This window comes from Ascaphus truei, chromosome 4, assembly GCF_040206685.1.
Source record: "Ascaphus truei isolate aAscTru1 chromosome 4, aAscTru1.hap1, whole genome shotgun sequence".
NCBI classification, from domain to species: domain Eukaryota; kingdom Metazoa; phylum Chordata; class Amphibia; order Anura; family Ascaphidae; genus Ascaphus; species Ascaphus truei.
In genome coordinates, this window is record NC_134486.1 from 413,124,737 (window position 1) to 413,143,539 (window position 18,803).

Sequence of the window (18,803 nt, forward strand, 5' to 3'; positions counted from 1 at the left end):
ACACACACACACACACAGTATAGTTATAGTGATAGTCTACCCAAAGAGATCAGAGGGAAATAAAACATTCTATAGTATGTTTTATAATAGGAGTAACCAATTCTAGGAGCATAAACACCCCACGAGTTTGATGGTCATTGTCCTTTAAGGACCTTTCTACTGCTAAGAGATGAAGATAGATACAAGAGATGACAAATGTTTAATTAAAAAAAGATAAAAACTTGGGAGCCCGGCAGAGATGAGATATTATTACAAATAAAATTGTAAACCTTACAAATGTGTGCACAGCTTCCTATTAGGAAGGGGGAGAGAGATTGGGCCCATCCCTAGGTCATGTGCCGACAGGCAAGCCCTGTAAGGACTCCCCTCTATGTAGTAAGCAGGGGTCTTCAGAGCTGAACCACATTCATTTCGATGTCCCATCACATTGGCCAATAGGAAGCTGTGACATTATAGGTGGCTTCCCATTGGCCCATGTGACCGGAGGCTTTAAAGCAGCAGTCCAAGCATAACAGGGTCAGTCCTTTCCTTTGCCCTAAGATTTCAGTTGGCGGCCTTGTGCATGTATGTATGTGTGTATATATATATATATATATATATATATATATATGCTAATGTATCTAGTGTGTAAATCCAGTTGGTCTGTCGATATTGGATATGTTCCAATCCCAATATACTCAAAATGTCCAAACACTTTCTCACTCAACACAAGAATGATCCTTCATTTTTAGCCGGCCCGAGCACGATCCAGCTGCTGCATTAGCATGGTTCTGGTTTTAGTATGAAATAGGGACAATGGTTAATGTATAATTTAACCTGCCGCTTTCTCACTATTGTCACTGCAATAAAGCAAAAACCCTCAACCAGGATGTCCTGGCACCACCATTATGTACAGACACACACACTGAGCCGGAGGGGGGAGGTTTACGTTCTGCACATGCGGGGGGGGGGGGGGGGGAGGGGCGTCCTCAGGGGCGCTCTGTATATGCAGATGGGGGGGGGGGGCTCAGAGCTGCTCTGTACATGCAGGGGGGGTGGGGGGTGGGACGACTCTTCAGAGCCACTCTGTTCATGGGGGGGGAAGCTCCTCTGAGCCGATCTGTACATGCAGTTCGAGTCATGTACAGAGACACCCTGTATATGCAGATGGGGGGTGGGCTCCTCAGAGCAGTCTGTACATGCGGGAGGGATGGGGGGTGGGTAAATGCAGGGGGGAAGCTCTCACTGGCAGCAGGCCCCACACACTGATACGTTCCCAGGGCCTAATGAGTACGTCAGCCATTCCCCAGGACACAGGAGACCCGGTCTGAAACAATGCAGTGCAGGAGACCTTAATGCACCAAGAGAGATAGGGAACCAACACGGGAGAGGAGACTGTCTCCTTTGGACAGTGATTCCCAACAAGGGTTCCGTGGAACCCTGGGGCTCCTTGAAGCAGTCTCAGGGGTTCCTCCTAAGGACCACAGACCTCCTAAGGACCACAGACCCCCCCACCCCCCTTACCCCCTGGTGGTGGGGGTTTTTGGTATGTATTTTATACGGTGGATTGAGTGAGAGTGGGGTAATTGACGGAAGGTAGGGGCGAGTGAGAGAAGGGAGGGGGGGCGGGAGGGAGTGAGAAAAAGAGGGAGTAAGAGTGAGACGCAGGGGATAAATACATGCAAGGCGTGGAGGGGGGAGAGTTAGTGAGATGGATGGGAGAGAAATACATGGGTAGATTGTGGGAAATAGAGGTGGCTCGTGGGGTGTGACATTTTGTGACTGACCCCTGTCGAACCTAATATGTGTCAGCCGGATAGGAGTTCCCTGAGATTTTTTTTTTAAATACTTCAAGGGTTCCTCCAAACAAAAAAGGTTGAAAATCACTGCCTTAGGAGCTTGGTTTTTAGTTATTTTAGTGCCGATTTCTTTTGTTAACGTAGTTATTTTTCAGGGCTCCAGAGGGCAAAATGGCGACAGCAGAGACCAGATTACAGCCCAGCTGGCAGCATTGGTGGAATACAGCCAATCAAACGTGCCGATTACTGGGTCACTAACAGGGTTAAAAACACTGATATTGGTCTGAGTTATTCCAGAAATGCATCGTTTCCAATAAATGTACAGTTATTAGTTCAGTCTGACCGTAGCGGTTCAATCTGCATTTTACCACTTCCTGTAGGGGGAAGTTTAAACATTACAGTAAGTAACTCTATATCACAAATCTTTGTTCTATAGTTTGTGTTACCAATGGTAACAATGAACCAATTTAATCAGAAGACTAATTCCCCATAACCCGAAGAGCCTCAGGATGCCTCATTCAATCGCACGGACAAGGAGATGTAATTCAGAAGAGCTGAGTCAGAAGCCACAAATCCGACTCACCGGCCTCTATTAAATAATCTATGGCGCCATCTTCTCTGCGCTTTGGGAGATGTGATTTCCACTGATCTGATTAAAGCTGAACGCTCCTCCAGCCGGGGACACAGGCACTCACCTCTGACTCCCTGCGGCTGGAGCGATAGAGCTGGTAACGGCTCCTTGTACATCACGCCTTTCTCCACTTGTTTGCAGTATGAAACATGAATACTAATCTCCAACCAACCACAGATCCAAAGAGAATTGCTTTAAGACTACAGTTTTATTTCCATGACGAACAGAACTCTTTGCTGGTATTTCTCTTCGGGAAGCAATTAAAATGCAGTGTTGCTGGGGAATTAGGTGGGATTTGAGCTATTTAGCACTAATTTGACAATGAATTAATCTTTCTGTAATTTGTCAAGTTAGGAGGGGGGGGGGGGGGGAATTAGGGAACAGATTAACTCCTCTTCTGCCATAAGGGATGGAGATGCCCTTCTAGTCTCTGTGCTGTCCATGCTCCAACAGTTGGTGAAATAAAGAGCAAAAAAAACCAGCAACAGAAGGATCTCTTCTAATAGTAACCAGAGATAGGTGGGGGCCCGTGTTGGTCCTTTCTTACGTGTAGTAACACAGGAGGGAGAGGGAGTAGGGGGTATGATACCGTTTATTGGGACGCCAAGTAGTTGATATTTTACAAGCTTTCCAACCTCTCAGGGTGCTTTATCATCCTAACCTGAGAGGTTCGAAAGCATGTGTAACATATCTGTGCTGGACCTGAAACGCTGTGTGTCTCCCTTATTCCTAACATAAATCCATCTTTTGAACCGACGACGACGACGAAGTAGAGCTTTTTGTTGAATTGCTATGACAAGAGATCCAGCTTTTGCGGTTTTTAGGACTGTGGCATTGGCAACACATGTGGGCTTTCTTCTGTGGCGTTGGCTATACATGTGGGCTTTCTTCTGTGGCGTTGGCTACACATGTGGGCTTTCTTCTGTGGCGTTGGCAACACATGTGGGCTTTCTTCTGTGGCGTTGGCAACACGTGGGCTTTCTTCTGTGGCGTTGGCTACACATGTGGGCTTTCTTCTGTGGCGTTGGCTACACATGTGGGCTTTCTTCTGTGGCGTTGGCAACACATGTGGGCTTTCTTCTGTGGCGTTGGCTACACATGTGGGCTTTCTTCTGTGGCGTTGGCTACACATGTGGGCTTTCTTCTGTGGCGTTGGCTACACATGTGGGCTTTCTTCTGTGGCGTTGGCTACACATGTGGGCTTTCTTCTGTGGCGTTGGCAACACGTGGGCTTTCTTCTGTGGCGTTGGCTACACATGTGGGCTTTCTTCTGTGGCGTTGGCTACACATGTGGGCTTTCTTCTGTGGTGTTTCCCCCCCTGATTTTTTTCTGTTGTGTTGAAAAGAGCGCAGACATTTAACCCTTCCAAAACCCACACAAAAAACTTTAAGTGGATGCTTCAAGAAAAATGAAGGAAGTGCTTGTTTTTTTCTTTCCCTCACCTTGATACAATGTAGTATTCTTTAAGGCAGCAGCCCACACATTACCAGATCCGGGGGTGAGCCCTATTTTGAGGTCCTGGTGACTCTCATAGCCAATTGGGTTGAGCAATAGAGGGATAACCTGGCCCAATTGTTCATGGCTGTATCGGATCAGCTAGACAAGAATAAAATACTAGGAAATAAACCCATAAATACTGTATATATATATTTCTCATTTTGCAGGCACATGCTCACAACCTCATTTTGGTGTCTGGAACGCATGGAAGGCAGACACTGGGATTCAAAACTCGTTAACCTGCTTTAACGCCTCTAACATTACAATTGAGCCATTAGCCCACATATCTGTATATAAAGATATGAAATGTACACAACAGAAGTTTGACGGATTTTTCATTAGCAGATCGAAGTTTATTTGCCCTCTCTATTATTGTCCATCTGTAAATCAGAGCACCATGTGTTACTTGGAATGCCTGTGACGTTGGGGGGGGGGGGTGTGGGGGGGTTAACCAGGCTCTCAAATAAAGGTTTCAGCCCGTATGGTTACCCCTAATCCGTAATAAGGGTTCAGAAAGAGTCAGCTTTTGAGCCCAGTACTGTGTAATGCATAAAATGTACTATGTGACAATAAAGTAGTTTAGGTGTTTTTACCTTTCCAGGAGCGCCAGCGAGCAGAGATTGCTGTGGTATGAGTTTCAAGGGGGGTTTGCGGATAAAGTGTTGTCAGAATGTGTCTAGCTAGTCAGAGTCCAGAGTTGCTGGCTCCCCCAAAAATGTACCCAGGAATCAGGTCTGATTCCCGGATACATTATAGGCACATTGTCCTGGCAATATCTCCCCTTGAAAACGCTTGCGCAACTCATCACTAAGGGTTCCCTGCTTCAGCACAGACCAGAAAGGTAAAAGGGGCATAGGGATGTGAGGTGTCCCTGAAACAGTCAAGGGGTCCCTAGGTTAATGGTGATACCCAGTAAATGCCCAGGTCAGCCAGAACCAGTCTAGGGGTTCTGCGGTGCTCCAACCACACATATAAGGTTGTGAGGGGATTCTTAGAATCCATACTAGAAGTCTATGCAATAATGTGTGGGGGGAAAATAAATAAATAAATATATATAAATATATATATATATATATATATATATGCAAATGTAAATACAACTGTATGCTCATCTGCATGTCTTAGGCAGGTCTGCAACCCCACCTTTCCCCATTATCACCCAGCACACAGCACTTCCACTGCAGCAAGGGATTCTGGGAAATGACATGCAAATGAGCACACAGGAAAGGTGGGGTTGCAGACCTGCCTAAGACATGCAGATGAGAATACAGTTGTATTTACATTTGCATATTTGCTTTGCTGTGGAGGGTTTTTGTCACTTTTTTTACTCACCATAACTTAGCTCAGTATTATGGTTGGCCCATCCTTTAGCTTCTTTGCATACCCAGTTAATCAACCCCACACTGATGAGACCCATTAAGGTCGAAACAGCTGTCTGTGGGTGGTTTTCGGGGTATGCACCTTAACCCTGGCTGTGCTCAAAGCTGTGACCATGCAGCAAGCTTAAGCCTATAGGGAACCATGTTAAAAATGGTTTTTGAAGCAAAAAGTGGCACTGTGTGCTCATTTGCATGTCATTTCCCAGAATCCCTTGCTGCAGTGGAAGTGCTGTGTGCTGGGTGATAATGGGGAAAGGTGGGGTTGCAGACCTGCCTAAGACATGCAGATGAGCATACAGTTGTATTTACATTTGCATATTTGCTTTGCTGTGGAGGGTTTTTGTCACTTTTTTTACTCACCATAACTTAGCTCAGTATTATATATATATATATATATATATATATATATATATATATATATTACAATCCGAGGACTGATAACGTAGAGATATGCATCCCCTTGAAAAAGACCCCTCTGTGGGGTCGAAACGTCGGTTATTTGTGATGTCTATGCTGTTAAAGCTAAAATAACCTTTTTGTTATCTACCTACTGTGTGCTGTCTCTACTTCCTCAGTCCTCGGATGGTAACGCATATTCTATTTATTGTTAAGGGACAGGCACCAGGCCATATTATTATTTATACTGGGAGTGCTGATTCGTGTGTGTGTGTGTGTTTATACACACACACACACACACACACACACACACACACACACACACACACACACACACACACACACACACACACACAACTCCAATCCTCACCCCCCCCCCCCTCTCTCTCTCTCCCCAACAGGTCAGGTTTCCAGAATATCCCAGCTTCAGCACAAGTGGCTCAATCTGTGCCTCTGATTGAGCCACCTGTGCTGAAGCAGGGATATCCTGAAAACCTGACCTGTTGGGGGGGGGGGGGGGATGAGGATTGGAGTTGACCGCCCCTGTTAATTATTTCCAAGCAAGGCACCCCCCGCTCAGCCTGCGCTGCACCTGTGAGGAGAAAAGCCTGCAGCAGCTGCAGGTATATTAACCCCTCGGTGCGGAGGGACCTGCAGCCCTTCTTGATCCCGCAGAATGGGACTGTGCCACACAGCCGCGTGCCGGCTCTCAGGACACACACTGAGGAAGCTAGAACCGATGCTCTGCAAATCCCCAGTGAGAGTTACCAGTCTTTCACTGAGCCAGCTGTGCTAAAGCAGGGATAGCCAGAAACCTGACCTGTTGGTGGCCCTTGAGAACTGGAGTTGAGAGCCCTGCTGCAATAGCTCACAGCTCCTGAAACCTCTCTCACCCTGGGGGGGAAAATTACATCCTTTGCAGGTTGTGATATCTTTTATTGAACACAAAAAGGCCTTTTGTCATCTTAAAAGCTCATATAAAACGGGGAAAGAAATCAATATTACAAAAGACACGCAAGTCGCTGTGAAAACTCATGCTGGACAGCACAAAGCCGGGGCAATAAAAGGAATCACAACATACAATACACAATCCTTATTTTAGAACAGATTCGCAACCACTCCGAGGCAAAGCTTTCAGAAACCTGAAGCCCAAATATACGGAAGGATTATATACGTTTACGGTGACCTTTCTCCTGTGAATTCCTGCAAATAACAGACAAATGTCATGATAATGTCAGGACGGGAAGCAGAACTGCCCGTGTGCGGGGCCCGGTGAGCAGCTGCCTCATCAACGTGGCACAGAACCACAACAACCACGGAAGGGAATTACAGTGTAAAGCAGGGCTGCTCAACACCCCCTCAACAGGTCAGGTTTTTAGGCTATCCCAGCTTCAGCACAGGTGGCTCAGTCAGATGTGATTGAGCCACCTGTGCTGAAGCAGGGATATCCTGAATTGCTTCTGATTCCCCGAGAGACAGATGCAGAGGGAGATAGCACTGGTACATGTAAAGGGAAACAGGATCTGTGTGTCTGACACCAAAATAACCAACCAAAATTATTTCTACTGAATTATGTGTTTAGGGCAGCAGTGCGCAAACTGGGGGGCACCCCCCCCCCCCAGGGAGGACGCAAGATTTGCTGGGGGTGGCGCGGCGGTTACAGGCGCCCGCTCCCTTCCCCAAGGCATTTAAATTAAATGCCACGGGAGGCATTATCTCCCGCAAGCCGGGTCGTCGGCGATGCGTCGCCATGACAACGTGCATCAAATGACGCGGCGGGATCACGTGACCTGCAAGTCATTTGACACCGGGTTCATACCGAGGGGGGGGGGGCACGCGAAAGCTGGGGACTCCCAGGCAGGGGGGCGCACGCAACAAAAACTTTGTGCACCCCTGGTTTAGGCGATAAAGCAGCAGACTGGGCTATTTTTCCCCCCTCATTTAAGAGTTTTGCCATTTCTAACACTGATTTATTTTTATTTCTTTTACATCTGATGCTCCCTCCAGGAGATGAAAAAGGGGGAATCCGGCAGTGCACAGCTGCCGTCAGGATATGAATCGATAGTCCACACGCATAAAACTTAAAGGTTGAAGTTTAATGAGTGCATACACACACAATATACTGCTACAAAAGAACTCTCCTTCCAGGAGATAAAGGCGTTTGAAATATTAAGTGTCCGGGAGGTTAAAATGAAGCTCTCCCCAGAGCCCAGCGCAAGGTTACCATGGTGATCTCGGAAATTATGATTTTCTTAATCTCTAGTTTCTAGCACTGAAAAAGCATTAAATAGGAGGAGCAGCAGGACGTGCTCAGGGGCGAGATCCGCACATTAGGAGTTAAGCGCACACAGGCTAATAACTGAGAGGGGGGGGGGGGATCTGCGGCTCATTTCATCAGCAAAATCACGGACTACAGCTTCAATTGAAATTTGTGCAAAAGCTCATTCTCACTTGGGAGTAGTGCGAGTGAAGACTGCCGGTCCTGCCCCGTGGCTGGCCTAAGACAGTTCCTGCCCCGTGGCTGACCTAAGACAGCTCCTGCCCCGTGGCTGGCCTAAGACAGTTCCTGCCCCGTGGCTGACGTAAGACAGTTCCTGCCCCGTGGCTGACGTAAGACAGTTCCTGCCCCGTGGCTGACGCAAGACAGTTCCTGTCCCGTGGCTGACCTAAGACAGTTCCTGTCCCGTGGCTGACCTAAGGCAGTTCCTGCCCCGTGGCTGACCTAAGGCAGTTCCTGTCCCGTGGCTGACCTAAGACAGTTCCTGCCCCGTGGCTGACGTAAGACAGCTCCTGCCCCGTGGCTGACCTAAGACAGCTCCTGTCCCGTGGCTGACCTAAGGCAGTTCCTGTCCCGTGGCTGACCTAAGGCAGTTCCTGTCCCGTGGCTGACCTAAGGCAGTTCCTGTCCCGTGGCTGACCTAAGGCAGTTCCTGCCCCGTGGCTGACCTAAGGCAGTTCCTGCCCCGTGGCTGACCTAAGGCAGTTCCTGCCCCGTGGCTGACCTAAGGCAGTTCCTGCCCCGTGGCTGACCTAAGACAGTTCCTGCCCCGTGGCTGACCTAAGGCAGTTCCTGCCCCGTGGCTGACCTAAGGCAGTTCCTGTCCCGTGGCTGACCTAAGACAGTTCCTGCCCCGTGGCTGACCTAAGGCAGTTCCTGTCCCGTGGCTGACCTAAGACAGTTCTTTATACGTTTCAGCTCTGAAAAAGAGCGCTACCCTGCACTGTTTGTCCCACAAATGGCCAGGTACATAAAAGCCATGTTAACATTTGGAAAACTTGTCACCAGATCGTGTGCTATTTGTGCTCTGATAATTTCTGCCACAGGCGCAGCGTCGGCACACAGGCGCAGCGTCGGCACACAGGCGCAGCGTCGGCACACAGGCGCAGCGTCGGCACACAGGCGCAGCGTCGGCACACAGGCGCAGCGTCGGCACACAGGCGCAGCGTCGGCACACAGGCGCAGCGTCGGCACACAGGCGCAGCGTCGGCACACAGACGCAGCGTCGGCACACAGGCGCAGCGTCGGCACACAGGCGCAGCGTCGGCACACAGGCGCAGCGTCGGCACACAGGCGCAGCGTCGGCACACAGGCGCAGCGTCGGCACACAGGCGCAGCGTCGGCACACAGGCGCAGCGTCGGCACACAGGCGCAGCGTCGGCACACAGACGCTAGAACAATAGAAACTCTGTGAATGCGTGTTTGAGATCTGATGGATATGTATCTATTAATGACCTTGTTCTGGGGGTCACTTCATCACTGGGCATAGATCTATCAACAAGGGAACGAAACCGTTCATTCAGTTTGCCGTGTGCGGTTGCCGTCTGCCCATCTAAATCAGAAGTATATCCATGATTACAGGATAGAAGGACTGTCTCTGGGGCCTACGTTATGAGAGTGGCCAGGGACAATAAAGACTTTAATCCGGCCCTACACCAAGCAGCCACGCCAAGTGCCCACGCTGCACCAGGCGACCACGTGAAGACCGGAGAAACGCAGGTGCTATCGGGCTTCCGACACTCAAAGGGTTAAATGAATCACATGAGAGAGAGCCCAATTCTAAACTGTTAAATTAAATGTTCATCCAAATTGATTTTTAGCCAAGTATTTCTAGTACATTTGAGGTTGTCCCCTGGATCGGAAACCTTACCCCAGAAGCAAGCACTTGTGCTGTGCTCACTGCTTATGGCTCTCCTTCCCAACTGAGGGCACGGACATCATTGCAATTAAAGCTTCACCTGACTCAATCTGCCATGATGTTCTATCCCTGACAGCATGGAGTTTCAGAGGTAGGCCCAGTGCAGTTGAGGAACGGCCTGCAGAAATGGGGCACATCACTTCTCGTTTTCCAAAGGATCGGATCAGAAAAAATACTCAAGTGTATATCATGAAATAATAAAATGATTGAGGTCTCCAAGTGAAGGTCTAACATTACGCCATTTAGATTTTAAGCTCTGTAGGAGAGGCGCCCTAATTCCCTTTGATAACTTCCTGCTTAATGCACTTCTGACATTTTGCCTATTATACACCTGTAGGGTCTTGATATTTCTGGAAAGCGCTACGAGCATTGGTGGTGCTGTATCAATATTAAAGACAGCGACCGCGAATGGATATTTACGTTACCTTAAGTAAAATGGAGTTTCAGTGTAGAAATCAGGAGGAGACAAACCAAGCACCACTTCCATGGCTCTGTGTGAGCCGGATTTGGCCCTAGTTAACTAGCCCCGATGTAAAGGGATAGCCTTGCTGAGATCAGGAACACTGGATGTGTTTGCCCCTCTAAGGCAGAGCTTTCCCTTGCTCATCTGCTTCCTGACGAGTCGCACAGAAACCCAAACTCACCCGGACATCCCGAGGGTCCTAACCTCCAAACTCTGCCTGCTGCTGGCCAACAGGAGGGAAAATGGGCACGCATCAGCTCTCGAATGTACACCGTACAGGCCATCCAGCACTGAGAGGGTCACAGTACTAACCGGGATCCATGTTTTGGTTAACTGGAATAAAACAGTTCTTTACACGCAGTGAGGAGCCCCCAGTTTTGTATCACACAATGCCAGCTCGTACGCGCTGGTTATTAAACATACGCCAGGCAGCGGCACAAAGCCGGCGGTGGGCACTGAACCATTTTCACCAGTTTGGAACCAAATAAAATTCGTGAATCTGATCACATTGATCACTCACAACCTTATCCGTGCCAACAACTGCCCCATCCCCATCTTGTACCAGAGAATGTGACAGGCGGGAATAATACTGGTAACAGGAGGGGTGCGGCAGGCGGCCCTGTGTGCAGAATAACACGTTTATTCAGAGGATCCTTATTCTCCACACAGGAGTGCCGCTTGTGTCCAGGTTTCAGTATTATTCCCCTGCCCCGTGTGAGGACGCGCCCACCCACGGCACTCATCATGAGACCTGCGAGTCCTCCAACGTTTCCTATATACGTGAAAGGTTGGCCATCAAAATCCTAAAGCAAAGATGTGAACTACAAGCATGTCAGATTGTGGCGTTGTACATTCATACCACACAAGTGGGAGAATACACAGCGGGAGAGTGGCAAAACATTGCTGCGTTGCAGAAGCGGCCAACCCCAGTCCTAAAGGGCCACAAACAGGTCAGGTTTTCGGGATGCCCCTGCTTCAGCACAGGTAGTGCTGATCCACTGATTGAGCCACCTGTGCTGAAGCAGGGATATCCTTAAAATCTGACCTTTTGGTGGCCCTCGAGGACTGGCGTTGGCCGCCCCTGCTGTATTGTATTAAATCGCATCCTCATTACGAGCTTCATTTGTCCAAAGCTCACCTAATTTTTCAGATACAAAATGATCCCACAGGAACATCTTTCAGGGATAAAAGAAGCTCACATGAGCCTTTGATGAGAGAGAGTAACTTTGTCAGAATTCTTTTTGATGCTGTGCGTTCAGGCCCTGCTCATAGATAGAATATACAGTATATAGCTGGCCCTCTCTGTGACCACCGCTGTGTGTGACATTAGCGCTGTACTGAATGCTCCCAATAGACGGTGCATTTCATTAGCGCTGAGCACTGCACGCTTTCGTTCTACAAAGACAATAATAATAATAACACAAAAACACCCAGCCCTTACACCGATGTCGCAGACATAATCCCTGTTAAGTAATAATCCCTGAAGAACAGGGCATTACTGGCCAATAATGCCCTGGCTGGCTGGAAATAATACTGGAAAACGAGAGGTAACCAAGGTATTATTTCCTGGCAGAACATTTTATAAATAAATAGTCTGCTACACCGCTATACCAAGTTCGTCACAGCATTATTTTGTTGGACATTCAAAAACTATTTAAGCCATAAACCAGCGCTTTGCCACAGTGAACCAAGACTTGGGTTGCAATCAGGAAAGAGTAAACCCTTATCTGCATGCCAGGCAGTACAATGTACCCATGTTAGAGACTGCACGCCCACGCATATCCCCACACCGATGCAGCACTATGGTCGGACACGCTGCCCCACCTAAATCCGCGGCGGCACCGCATGTTTTCCATCTGTGCTCGCGTGCGCTCATGGTCTCAGTAAGGAGACTTAATGGCCCATCGGATTAACACAGCGGGGGTCCCTGTGTCTGAATGGGACTCGCGCTGTGTGAATCCTACCGGGCTGCACCTGTCTGTAAGAGACGCGCAGTAAGAGTGAGGCATGATCAGTCACTCTCCCTGCGTGCCTCTAACAGGCGATCACGCTGCAGTATTGAAGCAGGGGGTCTCCGGAGCAGAACTGCATTCATTTCAGCTCCGGGGGCCCCCTGCTTCCAGAGTTACAGGTCCCGTTATGGGGTGCCGGTATCCCCCTAAAGGCATTGCACATGGTTGACCAGCCCATTCTCGCAGCCAAGTGACCGACCCATAGCTCTACATCGGTATCTAACAATGCAAAGGAATAATCAGAGGAAAGGAGAAGTGTGTTCAAATCATACCGGCCAGCATGAAGGCGTGTCCTTTTTAAGGCAGATTTAGCAGGAAAATAGGACCATTATTTTTCATGGTCTTGCATTGGGGGTGAGAGGGGGGGGTTTCTTTTTCAGGGTGAGAAATACAAAATATTTCAGTGAATTTTGAGGGCGTCTCTATCATAAACAGGGAGCGTTAGCCAATATGTTTCAAATATATTAAGATATATAAGGATCAGGATTCAACAGGCACTTACCAGCAAAACATTGCGAACAGAGATTCATCGTCTTACTGGACCTGAGGCAAAAAAACAAAAAAAGAAAAAGCTAAAAATGCATTCAAAATAAAAGCAATAAGCCATTCGTTTCAAAGATGCTCCCATTGCCAGGGATTCAATGTACATTTAGAAACCAATACACAAATGTTCAATATACCCTTCAGTTAGCTAGAAAACCGTGCCGTGACTGCGAAGGTTTTTGAGAACTGTAGGACGATGGTTTTCCCAACATTGAAGACATGCAGAATCCTTTAAAAAAAAAACTACAGTGACGTGGCTGAAACCCAGCACACGGGTCCTAGACATGGCACACGGATCCCAGACATAGCACACAGGTCCTAGACATAGCACACGTGTCCTAGACATGTAACGAGTTCTGCTTTAGGAGGGCAGCGTTCTTTGGTTTGCATTTACTTGAAGCATTTCTTCAAATCAGGTAGATTTGAAATTCAACCCGTTCAGAAATACAGTCGAAAGAGCTTTTTGCTCCCTAATAATATTTTTAATCAGGCACCACTATTCGTATTAAGCCACTTGACCACTGCCTTGAACGCATTGCCAAGACCTTCTTTCTGCCAAGGCATGTAACGTTCATCAACCACCCCACACGCCCCATTACAGGCTGAGGGAATATTGTCCTAACACAAGGAAGCGTAAGTGTTGGTTTCTCTGGGTGCTCAACTCCAGTCCCAAGGGCCACCAACAGGTCAGGTATTAGGGAAATCCCCGCTTCTGCACAGGTGGCTCAATCGGTCACTGCTTCTGCACAGGTGTCTCACAGAGAGCCACCTGTGCTGAAGATGGGATATCCTTAACACCTAACCTGTTGGAGGGTCTGGAAGACTATGAGAAGTCCTACTGTATGTCCAGCTTACACACGGCCACAGGCAGCATCACTAGCCGTAGTAAAATGGCTACAGCCCACGCAGTGCTAATGACATCAAGCGCAGAGCGGGAGGGGATTACGGAGCGCAAGACCTTTCTTCTTTTACACGACTGCCAAAACTGCCACAGAAAAGGTTTGAAGTGCTCTGTATAAACCGGCGGCTGTGCACACAGATTTCTCTCAAACATCTTTTATAGAAACGCTTCAGCATCTCAGCTTTTCTTGGCAACCTGCACTGAGGTCTGGCCAATAATCTATATTACCAGATGCTGCCGAGATGTGAATATCAGATAGTCTAAGCGTGCTCTGCAATGATGCTTCGCCACTTCAAGTAAATAACTGAACCCCTTGGCTGCCAGAAGCATTGCAGGCCTCTCTGGCAGTCAACAGGTTAACCAAGCAACACTGGAGGATACAATTTAACGACCAAACACCAGAAAATCTGCTTTTGCATTTAAAAGTCGAATTTTCTAAATGCGTTATTTTCTTAAATATATGAAAGAATTCTGTTAGAAAAAAAATTAAACAAAAAAACAGCTTTGTGGAAAAGTATCTGCACTTGCAACCGGCTTTCCTTCCAGCTGAAATCCTCCCCAGAAGACTACAGTGTGTGTATCGTTATATCGTGCTCACAGTGTACACTGGCGACACACTTTATTCGAGCTCGGCTAGTCCCACGAATTCGGGTATACCCGGGTGTATTGAGGTTTGTGACTGTTTTCTGCCCGAGTACATTGAGTTATTTTCCAAGCAGGGATTGAAGCATTTTATTCCCGCTGGCTGCAATACTGCACAGTATATATATATATACTGCATTACAATTCATGAATTTATGCCATCTGGTAGACACGCGAAGCATTGCAGCCTATTAAATCCTAATCATTATCATTTAACAGATCAGCCGCCCGTCAGCCAGGCATGAACCCAGGCTGGGAAGGCAAATGCAACGGGGCTTGTCAGAGGTGAGGAGCGGCGCATTCCAGGTATCTGCCAGGTACATACCGGGTATTTGCTCGAATAAAGTGTGTCGGTGCAGTACTCTGCGCTAAACAAAGACACACAAAAACACTAACGGGAATCATAGTACAATAAGTGCAACAAAGTCACAATAGGAAAGGTAATCCCTGCCCCGGAGAGCTTACAATCTAAGTGGTATGTTGGGAGAGTTTGGAGACAGCAGGAGAGGGAATAAGTGCAGTAGATGGAAGGGCTTGGCCACCATGGATGGTAGGAGTGACCCGAGTGTGGGACAGCAGCCATGTGTCCAGGCTTTTGGGAGGCTTCCTTTAAGAGGGGAGTTTTAAGGTTTATCTTAAAGGTGGGAGAATGCTTGGTGCATATAGAGTGTAAGGGAGTTCCACAGGTAAGGGGCAGTAAGGGCGTCAGGGTTTAAGAGGTGAGAGAGGTGGAAAGGAGACCGTTATGGGTAGAGCACAGAGGCATAACGGGAGATTAAAGCAGATATGTAGGGAGGAACAGATGAATGGAGAGCCTTAAAAGTAAGGACGAGAACTTTGTAGGTAATCCGAAATGTAATGGGAAGCCAGGAAAAGGTTGAATGAGGAGATGAGCAGAGAAAGTTTAATGATTCTAGCAGCCGAAGTCTGGGTAGATTGCACAGGAGAAAGTTGTGAGGCAGGAAGGCCTGTAACAGTACTCTATGTTACAATAATCCACATGGGAGAGGGTAAGGGCAGGCATTAGTTTTAGCAGTAGATTGGCAGAGGAAAGAGAGGATCTTGGCAATATTACGGAGGAAGAAGTGACACATTTTAGCCATGCCGTGAATGTGAATGGAAAGAGTCCAATGTTACTTCTATATGAAGCGTTAAACTCCTATAATGTTAGTATCTCGCCCCCCGAGCATGTTGCTCCGTTTTTGTTTTCTTCTAGTGTTAAAAATCATGATTTTCTTAATCTCTAACTTCTGAGGTTACCATGGTAACCATTAGACTGCAATGGGCTCTGGGAAGAGCTCCATTTTAACCTCTCAGACACGTAATATTTCAAATGCTTATATCTCCGGAATGAAGCATCAAATTACAAAAATAAAGAAAACTAGCTTCCAATTATCCCTTAGTGTGCCCCTACGACATCCACTGACTATAAAGACCATTAGCCATTCCGGCCTTCACCTATAATATTAAGTGGACGTCCAAACTTTACTTTGCTAATTTTCAGTTGTGATTGTGTGCTAGGCGCTCAGGGAACTGGACTTGGTTGAAATAAGGAGGTGGACATTCTCCGTTCCGCGCGTCAGGGGACGGGTCACTCTGCTAGATGGCCTGTGGCATTCACGAATCTCTGAGCTTTCGGCCCCACGGAAGTTAAACCATCATTGGGTCACGTTGTTGGTTCCTGCGTGCCCCAATGTTCCACATGTACACCCATGGCTGCCTCCCTCCCACTAACCGTGTAGGCCGAGGAACAAAGGGGCTGCAGTGTGTCAAATCCCAGGCACTCCAAGCATGGAGACGCTCTGTACATTCGGGATTCCCGAGTGTCTCTGCTTTCCTAATAAAACGCAGCTGTGGGTGTTAGAAATGTACAGATATTCCTGATCACACAGTGCTCTGTGCTCATTATAACCAATGCAAACACATTGGGGAGGGTACTGCCAGGTGCTATCCTAATGCTGCGTAGAAATCCTGGGCTCGACCGATACCTTAACCCAGTCCTCGAGGGCTACTAACAGCTTTTCAGGATATCCCTGCTTCAGCAAAGGTGGCTCAGTCGAAGACCACCACCTGTGCTAAAGCAGGGATATCCTTAATTACAAAATGACTCGTACAATTTGCATATATAGATCGTGTATCTGACAAAAGTTGTGGCTAATCTATTATAAGAGCTATGCTACAATATAAATCACCACTTTTTAATGGATCAATTGGTGAGAATGTGACTGTTCAGAAATCAAGTGCAAATAAACACATTGATTTAAATTGTGAATGGAGTTGAGTAAATCTGCCTAATGACAAATTATAATATATACAGCTGTGATTTGTATTAAATTGCTATTCTTTGAGTGCTGACGGAGAAAACAAAAACAGCTCCGACATACAACTGAGATATTCTTTATTTGCCAAAGTCTAGACAAGGGGTGCACAACTCCAGTCCTCAAGCCCCCAAACGCTCATCCCCCCCTCCCCCTCCAAAAAAAACAGGTCAGGGTTACAGGATATCCCTGCTTCAGCACAGATGGCTCAATCAGTCTCTGCTTCAGCACAGGTGGCTGCAATCAGAGGCTCAGTCTGAGCCTCTCTGATTGAGGCACAGATGCTGAAGCTGGGATATCCAGATAGCTCTGACCTGTTTGGGGGCTTGAGGACTGGAGTTGAGCACCCCTGCCTCAGGGCAGTGTCCCAACAGGGGTTTCGGGAACCCCTATGGATTTGCAAAAAAAAAAAAAAAAAAAATTTAAATCAGTACTGGCAGTTCCCAGGCAGGATAGCGGGATCCGGAGCCCGTGTGGGGACTGCACACTTACTAAGGCCCCAAACTGCACCTTAGCGTGGGGGGTATAGCTGTCACTTACTGCAGGAGCTTCCAAAGTCGCTCCCCACAATGCTTTGCATTCACAGTAGCTAGGCATTGTGGTACGAGACTTTGGAAGTTCCCACAGTGAGTGAAAGCTATATCTCAGGCGCTGTAATAGTAAAGCGCTTTGAGTCCCATTGGGAGAAACGCACTATATGGAATAAAGTTATTATTACTACAGTATTAAGTTAAAATGTTTGTAGGAGACTACAAATTCTCAGCATGGTTATACAATGACCACGGCACAAAGGGGTTAAACCTCCGGAGAGCTTATAAGTGTTTATAAACAAGTATGTTTCCTGGATGTTTCTATCAATTACCATGAAGGGTAAAGGGACAGGGTGTTACTGTACACGGGGTGTCACTATAATAAGGGGTAAAGGAACAGGGCTCCACGGATTTCTAAACAAACTCATTTATTGCCAACAAGAGAACTCAACGTTTCGGCCACACTTGGCCTTTCTCAAAAGCAGACTGGCCGCCATGCCAAGTGTGGCCGAAACGTCGAGTTCTCTTGTTGGCAATAAATGAGTTTGTTTAGAAACCCGTGGAGCCCTGTTCCTTTACCCTTATTATACCTGTGTATAGTGACACCCCGTGTACAGTAACACCCTGTCCCTTTACCCTTCATTATACTTTGGATTATCACAGAGAATCCTGAACCAGGAGCCCCGGTATTTCTATCCTTTATTCATTTTTTTTGACAGTGTGCAGCATTTTCCCTTTATTTACGATCTATCAATTACCAAACACCCTAAATTGCCAGACATTTCTTGGACCTTGATTAGATAACGAACATCACCTACAACAGGAGCGGACAACTCCCGTTTCTCAAGGGCCACCAACAGGTCAGGTTTTAAGGATATCCCTGCTTTAGCACAGGTGGCTCAATCAGTGGCCCAGTCTTCAACTGCACCACCTGTGCTGAAGCAGGGATATTCGTAAAACCTGACCTGTTGGTGGCCCTTGAGGACTGGAGTTGGCCTCCCCTGACCTACACTGTAAAGTCCAATACAGGGAGATACACATTCACTTAGCCAGTGCTGCAATGTTAAAGGGGATTCAAAGCCAGAAGGTGAACCAGACACAGCCAAAGATTAAGGAGGCAGGGGACACGTTCTCCCAAAGAAACGTCTAACCAAGGATAGAGGCGTCTTTCTTTTCTTTAAATGTTATTCTGCACATTTGCTTAAAACGAGAGAAGAAAAGAACAAAAAATAAATCTAATTCCTACTGAGGCATTTGGCAACATAAGTAGAAGTCACAAACATAGAAAAGTTTGAGTTACATAGTAGATTAGGTTAAAAAAAAAAAAAGACGTACGTCCATCAAGTTCAAACTACAGTATGCTAAATTTAGACGACAGATACTTTATCCTATATCTATACTTATTTATCCAGAGGAAGGCAAACAAAAAACTCCAGTGACATATCATCCAATGGGGTTTAACAATAATAAATGAAGGAGACCACAAAATCCTTACTCTCCATTCAGCAGGGGGTTG

At 47.3% G+C, this 18,803-nt stretch overlaps 1 protein-coding gene across 7 annotated transcripts in view; it reads right to left on the reverse strand.

Moving 5' to 3' along the window:
* ZFAND3 (zinc finger AN1-type containing 3) overlaps positions 1–18,803 on the reverse strand; it is a 275,619-nt gene that overhangs the window by 189,514 nt on the left and 67,302 nt on the right. For 6 of the 7 annotated variants that reach the window (XM_075598780.1, XM_075598781.1, XM_075598776.1 and 3 more), the window contains exon 2: positions 12,856–12,896. The exons of the other annotated variant lie outside the window; for it this stretch is intronic. In XM_075598780.1, coding sequence (XP_075454895.1) covers positions 12,856–12,896 — 41 coding nt within the window. The remainder of the gene's footprint in view (positions 1–12,855; positions 12,897–18,803) is intronic. 7 annotated transcript variants of the gene reach the window in all.